Source organism: Mauremys reevesii, unplaced genomic scaffold (assembly GCF_016161935.1).
Source record: "Mauremys reevesii isolate NIE-2019 unplaced genomic scaffold, ASM1616193v1 Contig53, whole genome shotgun sequence".
NCBI lineage: Eukaryota > Metazoa > Chordata > Testudines > Geoemydidae > Mauremys > Mauremys reevesii.
The window spans coordinates 270,148-286,473 of NW_024100866.1; the positions used below are offsets into that span (position 1 = coordinate 270,148).

Sequence of the window (16,326 nt, forward strand, 5' to 3'; positions counted from 1 at the left end):
AACAGAATTGTCCTATGTAAGACAGAGGAGGCAATTGTCCTGCTGTACTCAGCACTGGTGAGATCTCAGCTGGAGCACTGAGTCCTATTTGGGCTCTCTGTCTATGATGGGTAGGACAAGAAGTAATCCACTTCGATTGTAGCAAGGGAGAATCAGGTCAGATATTAGGAAAAACCTTCTAACTATAAGGATAATGAAGTAGAATCCCCAACATTGGTGACTTTTAAGAACAAGTTAGACTAACATCTATCAGGGATGGACTAGGTATACTTAAACCTGTCGTGGTGTGGAGCTCTGTTTTTTGCTGTCCCAAGCACAGCAGTCAGACATGTTTCCTCGGTCACATGGATTTGGCGTCGTTTCTGCGGGAGGTCCACCAGTCCCGCGCCTTCAGTGTACCCGCCGCCGAAATACCGGCGGAACCTCCCGCAGGCATGCTGCCGAAGGCGGACTGACTGCTGCCCTCACAGCGACTGGCAGCCTGCCCCCGTGACTTGCTGCCCCCAGCATGTGCTTGCTGCGCTGGTGCCTGGAGCTGTCCCTGGTGTGGGGGGATGGACTAGCTGACTTTGTGAGGTTCCTTCCAGTCCTACATTTCTATTTATTCCAAGATTTGACAAGCTATTCAGGCCTGCTGATTTTTAAAAAAGTTTATCCCCAGTAGATACTGTTTAACATCCTCCTTAGTTACCAATGGACTGCAGAGTGGTTCACCCTCTTCACATAGTATGAATACACATCCTGCTTCTATCCAAACCAGAAATGTTTATTGAACACCTCTGCTATATTTGCATCATTATAAACTATTTTACCATTTCCATTTGTAATGGGCCTACACCTTTGTTAGGATTTGTTTGTTTGTTTTTGCTCCTAATATATTTTTTAAAATTCTCATTATTGTTCATAGCCCTGCCAAACATGGATTTTTTCCCTGATAGCTTTAGCGTCCCTTATCAATTTCACAACTTCTAATGTATATTGATTACCATTGAATTCCCCTCTTTCCATTTTTTGTACTTTTTTTTTTAATTTCTATTTGCTGCCTGCACTGCCCCACTGCAGCAGGACGGGCTTTTGGCCAAAGTTACAGGGCAGTGGAACACCTAACTCCCTAAGGCTCCTTTGTCATTTTCATCCTTCATTGGCTTTCTAGGACACGTTGAGCTCCAGCTGGTTGGGGGGGATAGTGCCTGCTCAGGACGTGTGGAAGTAAGACATGGAGACAACTGGGCTACAATCTGTGATGCACACTTTGATCTCAAAGCTGCCAGTGTTATCTGTAATGGACTACAGTGTGGAACAGCTCTATCTATCCCAGGAGGAGCTCCCTTTGGAAAAGGACATGGACCAATCTGGACTGAGGAATTCCAGTGTGTAGGGAATGAGTCACACCACGTGTACTGTCCCAGGGTATCACACGAGAATCAGACATGCTCACATACAAATGTCATATGCTCACGTAAGAATTTGGCACAATGTATCTAAAATCCCAGTGTTGTGTATTCTAGAGCAGTGTGCAGCAATAAATGATCTCACTCTGTAAGGAGCTGGTATAATAGAGCTGCTACCAGCTTCTTGTAAAACCTAAACAATCCAATATAGTGGGAATGGTTCAATCCCCCCCTGACTTTCCTTTTCTTTATTATTTAATATAAAATATCTTAAATGCTCCCTCTCTAAACCGCTTCTTCCTTCTCCCCAGGACTCACAGGTTTCCAGCTTGTGAACGGCAGCACAGCGTGCTCAGGGAGGGTAGAGATCCAGGTTCTTGGTGCCTGGGGAACCCTCTGTGACTCACGCTGGGATTTACCAGACGCCAACGTTCTCTGTCATCAGCTCGACTGTGGGTTCGCTGTATCGACTCCAGGTGGAGGGTTTTTTGGGAAGGGAACTGGCTCTGCCTGGACAGACAGATTTCACTGTAAAGGGACTGAAACCCATTTGGGCCATTGCCCTGTTACTGCCTTGGGGGCCTCTCAGTGCTCACACGACAATGATGCCAGTGTGATTTGCTCAGGTAAGTGCAGAAGAGATGCTGGATTAAGGACACCTGCCCCTCAGTGTGTGTGACACTGCCCCCAGAGCAGGGGAACCTCAGGGCACAGCAAGGGGAGGAGGTGCTAGATCCTAAAGCACGTCTAGTAATAGTAAATGTATTAAAGATAAAATTAAAGTAAATAATATCATGACAAAAGGATAGTTGTGACCTGGGAAAGCCCTGGATTCTCCACTAAAAACATCAACAACTCTGTCCTTACAGAGGTCAGTGGAGGAGCATGGGCAGCACTTTGTCCTGTGGGTTACATAAATGTCACCAACTGATTGTCCTCAGCCTTCTCCAATAGTAATTAGAGGGGGAGCTGGTAGTGACTCACAGTATGAAGGTTGCTTCACACTTTCTATTATAAAATATTCTCTGCACCTTCTTGAGAAGCTCCAGCACCTTCTTTGATTGCTGCAGCCTTTGCAATTTGGGAAGGGGTCAGTGCTGGGGCCAGGGAGATGCCCTCTTTTAGTGCAGTGAGATTCCTTCCAGGTGTGGCTGATTATAAACTGCTGAAAATCACCATTTCCCTTTTCTCATATGAGTTCCTGCAGGTATTTTTGGTAGCACACCACAGAGAAAGTAGTGCTTTCACTCACTAAGCTTTTTTTTTTTTTTTTTACTTTTTCCACACCTTTCCAATTGAAAAAACTCAAAAGACTTTTCCCCCCTGCGTTCTTACTTTTTTACTTTTTTTAAATCTTTTTACAATGGAAGAAAAGATGAAAAAATAGAAGTGGGGAGGAAGTGGCAAACCTGTAAATCCAAAAACTGGAAAGGGAAATGAATGTTTAATTTTCCAAAAGTTGAAATGAATCAACATTTTAGTTGGAATGAAAATTTTTGTTTAGACTCTATTTCCACATTCCAGAATCACAGATGTGTTTAAAAAATGAAATACTGCATTCGATATACATTACAGGAAAAAAATTGTGTTCTTGACCCGCTCTAATATTTACATTTTATTTAAAAAAATAAAATATTAAACCACATTATTTAGTTTATTTAGTCAAAGCCAAAGGTACAAGAATTAGAAAATACCAGAGCTAAGGTTACCTATGTAATGTTAATTCAGCCCCCCACCCTCCCTTCTGCATATACATTATGATACACTCTAATTGCATACACACATATTATTATTCTCACCTACCCCCAGCTCCTGCTTCCTTCAGTGCTCTGGGAGGATGATGCTCAGGGGATGGAGGAGCTGTTGAATATATCTTTTTATCCTCATCATTCAACATGTGATCCAGGGCCTTATTCATTCTACATACCATACAAACACTGCCCTAAATACAGAATTATTAATTTCTTCATGGGCTTTTCTATAGTGCTCATCACCATAGTATGAGAATCATCACAACATTAATGAATTTGTCTTCATTACACCCCAAGAGATAGCAGACTGTTATGATGCCCATTTCAAAAGTGACTCTTAGGCACTTAGAAGCACAAGAATAACATTTTAAAAAATGCTGAAGTGATTTATAGATTTAAATCCCATTTTCTCCAGTAACGTAGGAGCCCAAGAACCATGCAGACTTCTCCCTCTTGCTGCCTGAGTCACTTCTGAAAATGGCACTTAGGCTCCTACATCATTTAGCTGCTTTTGAAAATTTTACATACAATGATTAAAGACAAAATTCTAAACTTGGGGTGAGTGGGCAGCAACCTGAGACCCTCAGGGCTTGATTCTTCATAGTACTCACCATTTCTGCAGTTTTATGTGTTCAAAGTACTGTCCAGACATTAATAAACCCTCACCAAACTCCAGGGAAGGAGGTGGGTAAGTACATTACATGTATTATTATTAGCTCCATTTTACAAATGGTGAAACTGAGAGAGAAAAGCAAAGTGAATTGCCCAAGGCCACCCAGTGAGTCAGCAGCAGAGACAGGATAAAACAAAGTGTTTTCACTTGCAGCCCTGTGCTGGTTCCACCCGACCAAACTGCCTGACTGCAGAGGAGCTGAGCAGCCACATCTTGTCTTCACCCTAGCGACAGTTGTGAGTGCTCAGTACTTCTGCTAATCAGACCCCATAAAAATTGGCTTCAGAGACCTGTTCAGCACCACCTGTAAAGTCTGTGGCAGAGGCAGGAACAGAACTGAGCTCTACTGAATGACGGTCACTGCTCTTAACAAGATCATCCTAGTTCTTCCTGCACAGCCCTGCTCATTCTCTACAGGGGACTCTACATTCTTTTAAGACTCAAAGAGGCCATTGGGATCATCTGCTTCTCCCCTCACCAAAGGGAACCCCTCCTGCTGAATAAAGTTTCAGCTCCCCTCTCTGCCCCATCTTCTCATCCATGTACTAGGTCTCCACAGGGCTTCTTCACTGGCTGGAGCTGGGGTCCTTACAGAGAAACCTACTGCAGAAGCCCTGGGTTTGAACCTTCTTCCTAATAATGGACACGTAGCTTCCAGGACTGTCTCCCACAGAGCCCAGAGTCACTGGTGCCGTTACACACCATGACTAAGCCTATAAGGCCCTGCCCAGCACTCTCAACAGACGTCTACTCTGCTCTTTACAGCTGATACCTTTGTACCTTGGGGGCAATTCACCTCGCAGTTCTCCTGCTTCTCACAGAGGCTGCTCCCTGCATTCCTAACTGAATTCCCTGCAGCCCTGCCCTGCCTCTCCTAATTACCTACCCAGCCCATGCCCTGGTTCTCGGAGGGAACTCCTCAGCACATGAAGATGCTGATTTCTCCCTACACTTGCTGGAAAGAGAATCCCTTCTAAGGAAAAACTCCTGGTCCCTTCCGTACGAGCTCCATCTGCTGTGATCCCATCTGACCCTCCTGAGGGGCTGTGGTACCCAGTTATATCCTTGAGTCTTCTCGGAAAGCTCCAAATCTACTCTCTACCCTCACACTACACTAGTGGCACAGCTAGGACAGGAAACCTGGGTGGGCCTCAGCTTTCGGAAGGTGGGTAGTGATGGGAACGGCAGAGGGCGGGATGCAGGAGGGATCCAGTGCCTTGGGGAGGAGGCAAGAGGGAGGGGGGATTGCCTCCCTCCACTCCTTCCAGCCAGCTCTTACCACACACCGGGCACCCAAAGCTGAAGCTGCCCAGGATACACAGGCTGCGGGACGTGCCTAGGGTAACCAGATAGCAAATGTAAAAAATTGGACAGGTTGTGGGAGGTAATAGGCACCTATATAAGAAAAAACCCCAAGTATCAGGACTATCCCTATAAGAGCAGGACATCTGGTCACCCTAAGTGCATCCTTTTGGAGAAGGGGGGTCCTGCTGGGACTCGAGCTCCACCCATTCTTCCTGACCCTGGCTCGGTGTCTGTCAGCCCAGCCACGTCCCTTTCTTGCATACGGCAGGAGCTGCTGCCCTGGTCTCCAGCCCCAGTACTAGCCTTGGATTTCAACCAACCCTGCTCCCACAAGGCACACCCCCCGCGGGGCTAGCGCTGGGGTCAGAGACCAGGGAAGCAGCGCATGGTGCTGGGAGGAGAGAGATGTGGCCAGGCTGACGGACACCAAGCCGGGGTTGGGAATCCCAGCCTGTGGATTTGGAAGGCTTTGGCCCTGATATGGGTGGCCGTGGATGCTAACTGGGTGGGCCACGGCCCACCTGTGGCTATACCCCTGCACTACACTAGCTGCACGCAGGCATTCTCCTGTTCCAGTCTTAGGGCGAACTCCTGGATCTGTTGAAGTCAATGGAGGTTTTACCATCGCCTTCAGTGGGGCCAGGATTTCACTCTTAGCCTTGAAATGTTTTTTGGCTACTACTGTTTGGATCCAGTGCACACACACTGCACCCGTCAGGTTGCAATACTAGCACATGCTGTACCTGACACAGCCCGTGGGTGCACCCTGCACTGACTCTGCTGTTGTCTTTTAACACTGTCAGTCTCTTCTGGCTCCACCTGTGTCTGAACTCAGTGAGTAATTCCTAACTTACCACTTTGCTGTCGGACTCACTAATTCTGAGACACACGCAAAGACTGAGATTCACATCCCAAGGAAGTCACAATATTCACCAACAGAGCACGTCCCCTTACCTGCTCCACACACAACCTGCTTAGTGTGGTGTGAACTCAGCAGCTGGAATCTCACGTTGGGCTCAGAGATGACACCGCACTTCAGGGGACAGCTCCAGTCAGAACCACCAGTGCCGGGAACTATCTCACACTAGGAGCTCCTGCACTGGAGCAATGTGAGTCAAGAAAGTTGCCACCGACTGAGCAAAGATCAGAGGGAACTAAGGGAATTTACCAACAATAATCTGTTCCTACCCACCATGAACACTGCTCTTCCATTGGCCAAACTCTCTCAAGGCAAACTTGCCTATATCATTCATGACCCACCTGCTAAGTGCTTATGCAGACACCATTCATTGGCTTCCAGGCATTTAAGCCTGGATAAAGTGACTACGAACCTCAGCAGCCATTCCACCACCACAGACAGACACTATTTTCCCAATCTGTAACCTGCAGGAATTCCCTCACTCACTCATTTACAGGGGCTGCTAGCAAGCCCTTCTGTCAATCTCAGAGTGTTACAATCCTTAAAGCACTTTCCACTTATAGATTCAAAAGAATAAGTGTCCTCTGACAGAGGTTGTTCCCTTTAACACTGTGTCACACTCTGATCACTGGCTTATACCTTCTTATTGAGAAACAGTCCATAATTTCATGCACACTCTGTATTATTTCTAGCGTATAACAGGGAGTGTTATTCAGTCTATTTCCCATCTCTCCTGAGCCCAGGTCGTTCTGAATCACTCAGACTGCTGAATGGAGAGAGCCGGTGCGACGGGAGAGTTGAGATTTCCCTCTATGGTGTGTGGAGCAGAGTGCTGGATGACCGGTGGGACATGAACGATGCCAGCGTGGTGTGCAGGGAGCTCCAGTGTGGAGTCGCTGAGAAACCTTATAACCCTCCTAAGTCTGAGCAACAATTAGGCCCTGTGGGGCTGAGAAGTGTCCAGTGTGCAGGAAATGAGACTCATCTGATTCTTTGTGACAACTCCACGTCTGAGATAGCCCAGGCAGGAATTGCTGAAGACGTCGGTGTCATTTGCTCAGGTGATTCATTTCCAAATCTCACAAACATTTTCTGTTCAGTAGGAAAATACATGTTAACAGTTGGGATCTATCCCTGCAGGGAGCAGGCGGATCAGACTGGTGAATGGGACAGGTCGCTGCGCCGGGAGAGTGGAGATTTATTACCATGGCAGCTGGGGGACAGTCTGTGATGATTCCTGGGATCTGTCAGACTCCAGTGTCATTTGCAAACAACTGGGATGTGGACACGCCATCAATGCAACTGTCTCTGCTCATTATGGGGAAGGATCCGGGCAGATCTGGCTGGATGACGTGAACTGCTCTGGGAATGAATCCGATCTCTGGTCGTGTCCTTCCAGGGGCTGGGGCCAGCACAACTGCAGACACAAAGAGGACGCGGGAGTTCTCTGCTCAGGTCTGTTCTGGGAATACTTTTGTGAGCCTGGTTACCAGGGGATTTAATGGAGAGGGCAGATGTTTAAGGAGTTTGCTGAGAATGATACTTTTCCTGACTATCTCTGCCCCCCGTTTCCCTTGTGTAACTACCTACCAGGGTCACCATTAGAAAGTCCTCAGCTCCCACCCAGAGATACTGGAGATATTGCAAGATTTCCCTAATGTTAGAATGCTGCATCTCAGGTATCTGAAGGAGACAGTACCATGGAAACCAGTGACTGAAAAAGATGTAGGGTCCCAGTGGAGAAATAACTGGACATGAGCTCCCAGTGCCATGTTGTGGCAAAACGGGCTAATGCGAACCTTGGAAATATAAAGAGTAGAGTAGTGAGTAGGAGTGGGGACTAAATTTTACTGTTGTATATGGCCCTGGTGAGACAAATACTGGAATACTTTGTTCAGTTCTGATGTCCAGAAAAATTGGAGAGGGAGCAGAGAAGAGCCACAAATGTGATCTGAGAGCATGAATAAAAGCCTTACGGTGACAGATTTAAGATACTGAATCTGTTTAGCTTATCAAAATGATCAAGAGGTAAGATTACAGTGCATAAATTCCATCACAAGGAAAACATAACACTTACAAAAGGGCTCTTTAATCTAATGCAGAAAGGCAGAACAAGAGACAATGTCTGAAAGCAGACAAATCAACATCAGAAATAAGGCCCAGGTTTTTAACAGGGAGGGTGATTAACTATCAGAACAAACTACTAGGGAAATGGTGCATTTTGCATCTCTTGAAGTCTTTCTGTCTAGACCGGATGCCTTTCTGGAAGCTCTGCTTAAATCAAACTCAAGTTATTAGACTCTATGCAGCTATTTTACAGAAGATCAAATTATTTGATCTCATGATCCCTGTCACACTGCTTGGAGTGGCTCACAGCTCTGAGTGCCCACCTCCAGGCGAATGAGGAGAAACAAGGCAGTACCCTAAACTGGTGGTGTGTTCTACAAGTAGATTTCACCAAGACAGTAACAGATATGAACTCCCGGACCAATGTTCTCTCTAATTTTTTACATCCATGTGCGGAATAAATTTTGTTATGTGCATCAGTATAGAGGTGATGTGTGGTGGGGTTGGGACTGAGGGGTTCGGAGTGTGGGAGGCAGCTCAGGGCTGGGGCAGAGGGTGGCAGTGCGCGGGGAGAGGGCTCTGGCTGGGGGTGCAGGCTCTGGGGTGGGGCCAGAGATGAGGGGCTCAGGGTATAGGAGGGGGCTCAGGGCTAAGGCAGAGAGATGGAGTAAACTATACACGGGTTTATTAACTAGGAAAAAGAAATAAAAGGGTTATTTTACAGGTTAAAGCAAGCAATCATCTACACATAAATGAGTTACCATTTACATCCTAGGAGGGACAGAGTTGTAGTGATCTGTCAATTCCGAATATCCTTCAGCGCTGACTTAGGGGTAACCCCTTGGAGTCTCTGGCTTCAGTTTGGTGTCTCTAGTCCTGTCGTAGTTCAAACAGCCAAAAAGATGAAAAATCTTCACATCTACGATTTTTATTTCCCTCCTCCAGCCTTCAAAGCGATCGGACGAGGCCTTCTGCATGTGCTGCTCCATGGGTGTGATAAGGCCATTAACCAATCCTGTATATTGTGATGATCCTTGATGGCCTATCTGATTTTGATAGTTCTTGGGAATGGAGATGAGGGATGATTCCTGTGCCTGAGTTCACAAGTTCAGAGCAAACATTTTCAGTTACAAAACAAAATTTACATATTTTCTGGTAGCATGGACCACAGACATTACAAGTGAGATTAATGCCTGCAGCAACTAACAACCATTTCATAGAGTCTAAACATTAAATACATTTTTACAGGACTAATACCTGTTCTGAGCAAAACTAACACACAGGTGACCTGACCCGGTCTCCAGCTATGAGATCCTCAGTTCTTAGCTAATGCCTGCAGCCTGGGCAAGAGCTGGCATATGGCCTGCTAATGTCACAATCCTTTCCAGTCTTATTCTATTGCAATCTGTAGGTAGTTGCTTGTAAATGGTGGCCTTCCAGAGATGTCCACTGTATTTCTAAGGGGCCTGTGGTGTCTAAAAGAGTCTCTCATTCTTGGAGTGGTTCTCCAGCAGTTCCTCTAGCAGAATGATGCACAGGATCGTTATCAGTCGCTGGGATTTCACTCTTCACACCCCAGTTTATTTCAGAATCAGACTATTTAAATTCCCTTTTTGTGCCTTTCCTTCTAGAATTCACAGATCTGAGGCTGGTGAGCGACAGTGACTGTGCTGGGCGGCTGGAGGTTTTCTACAATGGGACGTGGGGCAGTGTTTGCTCCAATCAGATGCCTGGAGTCACTGCAGCAATTGTCTGCAAACAGCTGAACTGTGGGGATGGAGGGCAGATTGCAAGAGACTTTGAATATGGAGCAGGTTCTGGTCCCACGTGGCTGGACCACGTTGCATGCAGTGAACAGCACAGCTCCCTCTGGCAGTGCCTGTCAAAGCCCTGGGATCCAAACTCATGTGATATCCGAGCAGAAGAGACCCATATTTCTTGCACTGGTAATTCCGAAATTATCTACATGTGCGCGTGCACACACACATGTATTTGATGTGTTCAATTAATTGAAGGGTTAAGACAGAACTTGTTGTTGTTCACATCTCAGTGTAGGCAGGTGTAAATTCTCAACACAAGATACAAAGGTATTTTCATGCTGTTTTATAGGTATAAGCATTTGTCTGATTAACAGTAAATATGCAAGTTAATCAATTAATTATAAAAGAGATCAGTGTTACACAGTGAGCTAAGTTAGTGTGAGAGCGAAGAAAAGCCTCTCCCTAGAGACCGTCATTAGGCAGCTCTGTGGTTATTAACCTTTTTGGAATGAACAATCAGAGATGGGCCCAGGCTGTGCAGTTTGGGTCAAGACTAGAATCCCCCACAAGTCTGGGTCAAGATACAGATAAGTTCTACTCCCACATCGCACACAAATGCAGTGCATTCACCTCAACATTGTCTCTGTATAGGAAAAAAAGTAAAACCACCTCAGACCCTGTTTGCTGAATGCCCACCCCCATTTGGTCACAGACCAGGCCCTCCCATCTCCTGTGTAAAGTAGCATCATGGATGCTGTTGGGTGGGACATTTGTGGGGACAGATTGGCTCAGGCATCAGCCCACATAACCCCTGCATCCCTCAGAGGCCCCAGTGTGCTGGTTTGTTACTAGAGTCCTCATGTTCTTAGGTTGGACATTAGGAAAAAATTTTTCACTAGTAGGGTGGTGAAGCACTGGAATGGGTTACCTAGGGAGGTGGTGGAATCTCCTTCCTTAGAGGTTTTTAAGGTCAGGCTTGACAAAGCCCTGGCTGGGTTGATTTAGTTGGGTTTGGTCCTGCTTTGAGCAGGGGGTTGGACTAGATGACCTCCTGAGGTCCCTTCCAACCCTGAGATTCTATGATTCTATGATTGCTGCACAGAGCAGACGGGACTTGGGCCCTAAATCACTAACAAACAGGCCCTGTGCTGCTGTGAGGAAATTTGTGGAGGTGACAGCTGGAGACAATCAGGGACTCTCAGTGGTGAGGTTCCCCCTGGGAACAAACATATCACCTCCCCCTTGCCCCAGGCTCCAACTCTCCTCCCTTTCCCTTTGCAGGACTGGCAGAGAGGACAGATTCTCTGAATACTTCAGGTAAAGCATCCCTCTCCTCCCATCAAGGGTTAAATTTCCCTGGTGCTTGGTCACAGAGGAGGAGCTGCAAGCTGCAGCCTGAGGGAAGGAGCTCCTTTCCATGGCCTGTGACATCTAGGGGCGAATGACACCTGGGTGGGAGCTGCAGGCTGTACTGAGCAACACAATTCTTGTCTTCTGGCTCCAACTGACAGGGCAGCTGATTTAAACAGCCGCCAGTGACCTGCCCCCGTGGCACACAGACTGTGTCCCAGCCCATTACTCTGCTGTCCTGGGCCGTGCAATGAGTGACTGGGGAGCTCCCCAGGGCTCCCCCGACTCTCACAGGATAATCTCTCCCTGTTGCATGTTCATTTACATCCAGCTCCCACGCAACGCCCTCCGACCGACAGTGGGAGAGTCACGGTGCCCATGGTCGTCTGCATTATCCTGGGGGCCCTGCTCTGCCTGGTCTTAATCATCCTGGGGGCTCAGGTACAAAGTGCCAGGGCACAGCGCAGAGGTGGGTGCTGATTGGTGTCACTGTGTGAAATGCTTCTGCAATAGCAGTGGGCTGCAGGGTGTCAGGGTGAGGGATGATACTGGGCTGGGTGGGGTGGCCAAGGGTGCCTGGTAACTACTCTCTCGTTTAATATTTCTTAACTATCCGGCAGTGGAACAGCCCAGCCATGGAATCTAGAGATGATACTAGCTAGGGAACTTTACAGTTTCAGATAAGCTGCATCTGTATCCCCTCCTCCGGTGATCCACTACAGGAGTGCCTATGTAACCCACACACATCCTGGGTGTGGTGTTCTGTCCCATCTAGTAGAACCGAGACCACTTAGAGAGAGTTAATTGAGTTTGCTCTACAGCCTTAGCTAATAGCCAGTTGGCTTTTATCTCATGCCGTAGAGGCTCATGCACTAAGCTCCAGAGGTCCCAGGTTTGATCCTGTTACACTTACTTAGGCCTCTAGCTGTCACCTGTCTCTGGGTAGGAACCCCCTGTCCCACCTCCTTGTGGCCAGGGATTTTTAATGTTGCACAGCCCACAGCCTTCCACTGTGATACCCGCAGCAAACCAGTCTGCCCACAGGCCAGCCCCCATTCTGTGCGTTCTCTCCAAGGGCTATGAGCAGTGCATTGCCAGCAGTTACAAGTCACCACCCAGCTCTCTCTCAGCAGACTGCACCTTGTTAGTAGGATAAAAGCATCAAAGAGAAAACATTAAAAACAATAAAAATTCCTCCACACTTGTTCAACATGTCAGAATTCACCTGTCTTCCTCATGGGCAGCCTGGTAGACCAACGTCCCTACAACTGTTCAGTGTTGGGATCCCCGTGGACAGAAGGTCCTGCCCATTTTCTGAATCAAAATGAAGGCCCTGAGTCTGTTTAAACTCAGCCTTTCATATCAGAAATCTTTCTTTCTCTCTTGGTCTCTGGTAACCCAGTTTGAACCAGTCTGTGTAAACCACCCTGAAGGCTGTTACCTTTCTGGAGTTGTTTACAATCTCAGTGTTTCACCTTAATCACCCCCCCCACACACACACACACACACTCACACAGTTTTTTCTTCCTGAAGGAGCTGTGGTAACCCTCCCACATGCAGTATAACATAAACCATTCACAGATTTATTACAGTGATTCCCAATGATACTGCCTGGGGTTGCAGTATCTGTCACAGGGATGGGTTCTGAATATCACGAAGAGAGACATCATGGAAAAGGGACCTAGAGAAATTGGAAATATTGTCAGGGGAAAAAAGGTTTATAAAAATAGAGCTGTGGTATATAGTTGTGAAGAGAGTGGTCCAGTAGAAAAGACAATCTTAGGAAGGAGAAGTGCGGGAAAGGAGCATTATACTATATTGTACTGAAAGCTGGCACTTGTAGAGGATTTTACTTCTATAAAACACTGTACAAACATTAGCTACCAGCTCCTTGAAAAGAAGATGGAGAACAGGATTGCCATCAACATATGGGTAACATTCACAACTTTGTAGTAAGACAATGACTATAATCAGATCTCATAGTTCAGGGCTTCAGCCAGTTGCCCGCAGGGGCAGGAAGAAATTCTGAGAAGCCCCCATATTTGTGTTTTGTTTTGCCTTGTTTCATTTCTTGCCCTCTTCTGAAGCATTAGACATTAGCTACAGATGGAGATATGACACTGGATGGGCTGGACCAGTCCTCTGAGGTGGTACAGAGAAACCTCTCCCTAAGATATCTGGCTGGTTTGGCTTTTCCACATGCTCAGGGTCAAACCAATTGTCAGAATTGGGGTCAGGAAGGAATTTTCCCCCAGGTCAGATTGGCAAAAAGGGAACCTGAATGATTTTCATCTTCCTCTGAACCATGGAGCATGAATCACCTGCCAGGATTATCTAGGCATCTCTGACCTAGTCAGTTCCCTGCCATTGCAGGGGCCTGGGACATTGGTGGTACCTTAGTCGCTCCTTCTTTCCGTCTGTTGGACACAATAGTTTATTCTGTTGAGGACTGAAATGCTTTAGTCTAAGTGCATCTTTGGGCTCAAACCTGGGGGTATCTGGGTGAAATGCAGTGGCCCGTGTTACACAGGAGGTCAGATGTGATGTTCTAATGGTCCCTTCTGGCCTTAAACTCTATGGGGAAAAAAGTGTTATCATTTTGCAGATAACCACCACTGTGGGGGAAGAATTGTTTAAGCTGCTCCAAAGGGGAATAGCCCGGAATAATGGGATGAGATTAAAAAGGGAACATTTAAGATGAATGTGAGGAAGCTTCCTGACAGCGAACTAGCCCTGGGAACCATCATCAAAGGGCTGTTGTGGAAAGAAACCCTGTCCCCTGGCTCATTTCAATTCCAGCACTGGGAATGTGCTGTAGGGTTCAGCCTCGCACTGGACGCAGGAGGAGGGACTGGATGATCCCATAGTGTTTCCCTTCTCTGGTTTCAATGACCCTGAGCAAACCCTGCCCTTTGTTTTCAGGCTCCAGAAGACCCATGTATCCCATCTCAGAGGCCGTGTATGAGGAGATCGATTATAACCTGATGAGAGAGAAGCAGGAGAAGTTCAGTCGCTCAGGTCTGTGGGTCTCACTCTTAACAGGGAGCAGCTATCTAATGCCCTTTCCATCTGAGGCCCTGACCCAGACTTAAATCACAGCAGCTTCAGCCCTGTGAGCTTGTCATTGGCGCTGGGCACAAGTCTTCATTACAAAATGTTTGGGTGAAAAATGCAGATTCAGAGACACTGAAAAATTTCACAGATTCATGTCAATTTCACCAATTGCTCCAAATACACACAGAACAATTAATTTCATTTCAACACTTTCGAAAGAAAACATTTCGTTTTTTCAAGTTGATATTACTTTTCCATTAAAAATTTCCTTTAATTTTATCTATAAAGACAAACAAAAAAAAGTAACTAAAGTCTAAAAAAACACCAAATGGTTTCATTCAACATTAAACTTTTTTTTTACTTTTCCATTTGCCAAAAATGTCCAAAAAAAAGTCATTTTTGGCTCAACTCATTTTTTTTTCTTTTTTTCCCCAATGGCCAGAGAACCAAACTATCTGTGCATTTTTGCCAAGCCTTAGCTGTGGGAGCTGGGTCTGTGGTGAGACCAGCAGTTACTCAGGTAGACTGAGGTAGATGGGCTTCCTTCCCACCATACACTGAGTGTCCCAATTCTAGGGACAGTTAATGTCACTCTGCCCATCCTGTAGCCTTGGAGTGTAACCAGAGAGGGGTCAGGAAAGCAACTCTCTGGGGCCAGGCTAAACTATCATTTGAAAACTGCCCTGGAGCATTGGAGCAGGGGATGGTCTGTGCGCCCCTCCCACCACAGCCACTGGTCTGCTGAATCAGCTCCCTCCTGCCCCAGAGCAGAGAGATCAACCCAGGAGAGCCTCATGGCTTTGAGTCCCGGCCCTGTTATCCTTTGTGCCATTTTGTCTCAATGTCTGATAGGAACATCCTGCCCAAGGGCTGTGCTGTGGTGGGGCTTTGGGAACATGCTCAAGGCATCTCCCAGCACCACTGCCAAGATGGTTACAGTGAATCACAGACTCTGCTCTGGGTCTTTCTTGTCTTAATCTGGAAACACCATGGAGAGCTGATCGACTGATTCATGGGGGAGGTGGGTATTTAATCTTAAGAAGGAGGAGTCCCCTCTGTGGCTGAGGAGGCCAGAACCATTGTGGAACTTCCCTGGACCAGCAGCCAGAAACGTGCCCTTCATTCACCCCAGTATATTTCAGGTCAGACTGTATCATCCTCTCAGTCACATTTACCGCAGTAACATGGAGATTTCTCTTGGGAAGTTTGTGTCAGCCTCTCACCACTCAAGTGTCACTGTGATCCAGCATCTTCTCTGGAAGGAGGAATAGATTGAAACTGGAAATCCTGCATCAGGCTGCAGAGGTGTTCCCAGTCCCACAGTTCTGCTGTTCTCCTGTGATTAGTTTCTGGTTCTTGTCTCTCCAGTCTCCTATTCAGATGACTCAGTGACGAAGCTGCAGTATTACACCGGGGACAGCGAGGGGGAAAACGATGAGGGGGAAAATGATCTTGGATCAGAACAAGGTAACGGGGGAGGGGCAGACTCAGGCCGAGAGACCCAAATCTGGGCAGAGAACAGAATTTCTATGACACTTTCTGCAATCGCAGCCATTTCCCCTCACACAGTTCCCATTTTACACAGTCGGGTCTATCCCATTGAACAGGATTTCTGTCAGAATCTCAGGATAGAAATGTGTGTCCATTTGCTGAGCACAGATCCCTGTGAGTGGCTCCCAGTGACCTCCCCAGATGAGGTCAGTCTCTTTGGGTTGAAGGCGTCAGTGCCCAGCAGGACTCGTCTGTCACCCCCGAAAGAGAGAGGAAGATTGTCCTGTGTTATAATTACAGGTGGGCTAAGCCCAACTCATTGATCCAAACCCAGCAGAACTTTGTGGGAGAGGAGATTTGCAGATTGTGACCCCAGCTCTGGATCTCGGTTTTGGGGCTGGCACTATAACAGGCTTAAGCAAAATCCTGGATCTGAACTTCCTGGCCTAACCCCATCTCTAATTATAAATGGGGTGGCATTTCTACCCCAGCTGCTCTCAAGGAAGTCCATGAATGTGGGCTCTTTGGGAGTTTAGGCTGTGGCTGAGGGAGGAGACACTGAGCA

The 16,326-nt window shown here is 47.0% G+C and overlaps 1 protein-coding gene across 1 annotated transcript in view; it reads left to right on the forward strand.

Annotated features, from left to right (window-relative positions):
• Nucleotides 1–16,131, forward strand: part of LOC120394381 (antigen WC1.1-like) — a 181,434-nt gene extending 165,303 nt beyond the window's left edge. Inside the window, exons 12-13 of the mRNA XM_039518613.1 lie at nucleotides 15,639–15,737; nucleotides 15,989–16,131. Coding sequence (XP_039374547.1) covers nucleotides 15,639–15,737; nucleotides 15,989–16,131 — 242 coding nt within the window. The remainder of the gene's footprint in view (nucleotides 1–15,638; nucleotides 15,738–15,988) is intronic.
• Nucleotides 16,132–16,326: the final 195 nt, after the last annotated feature.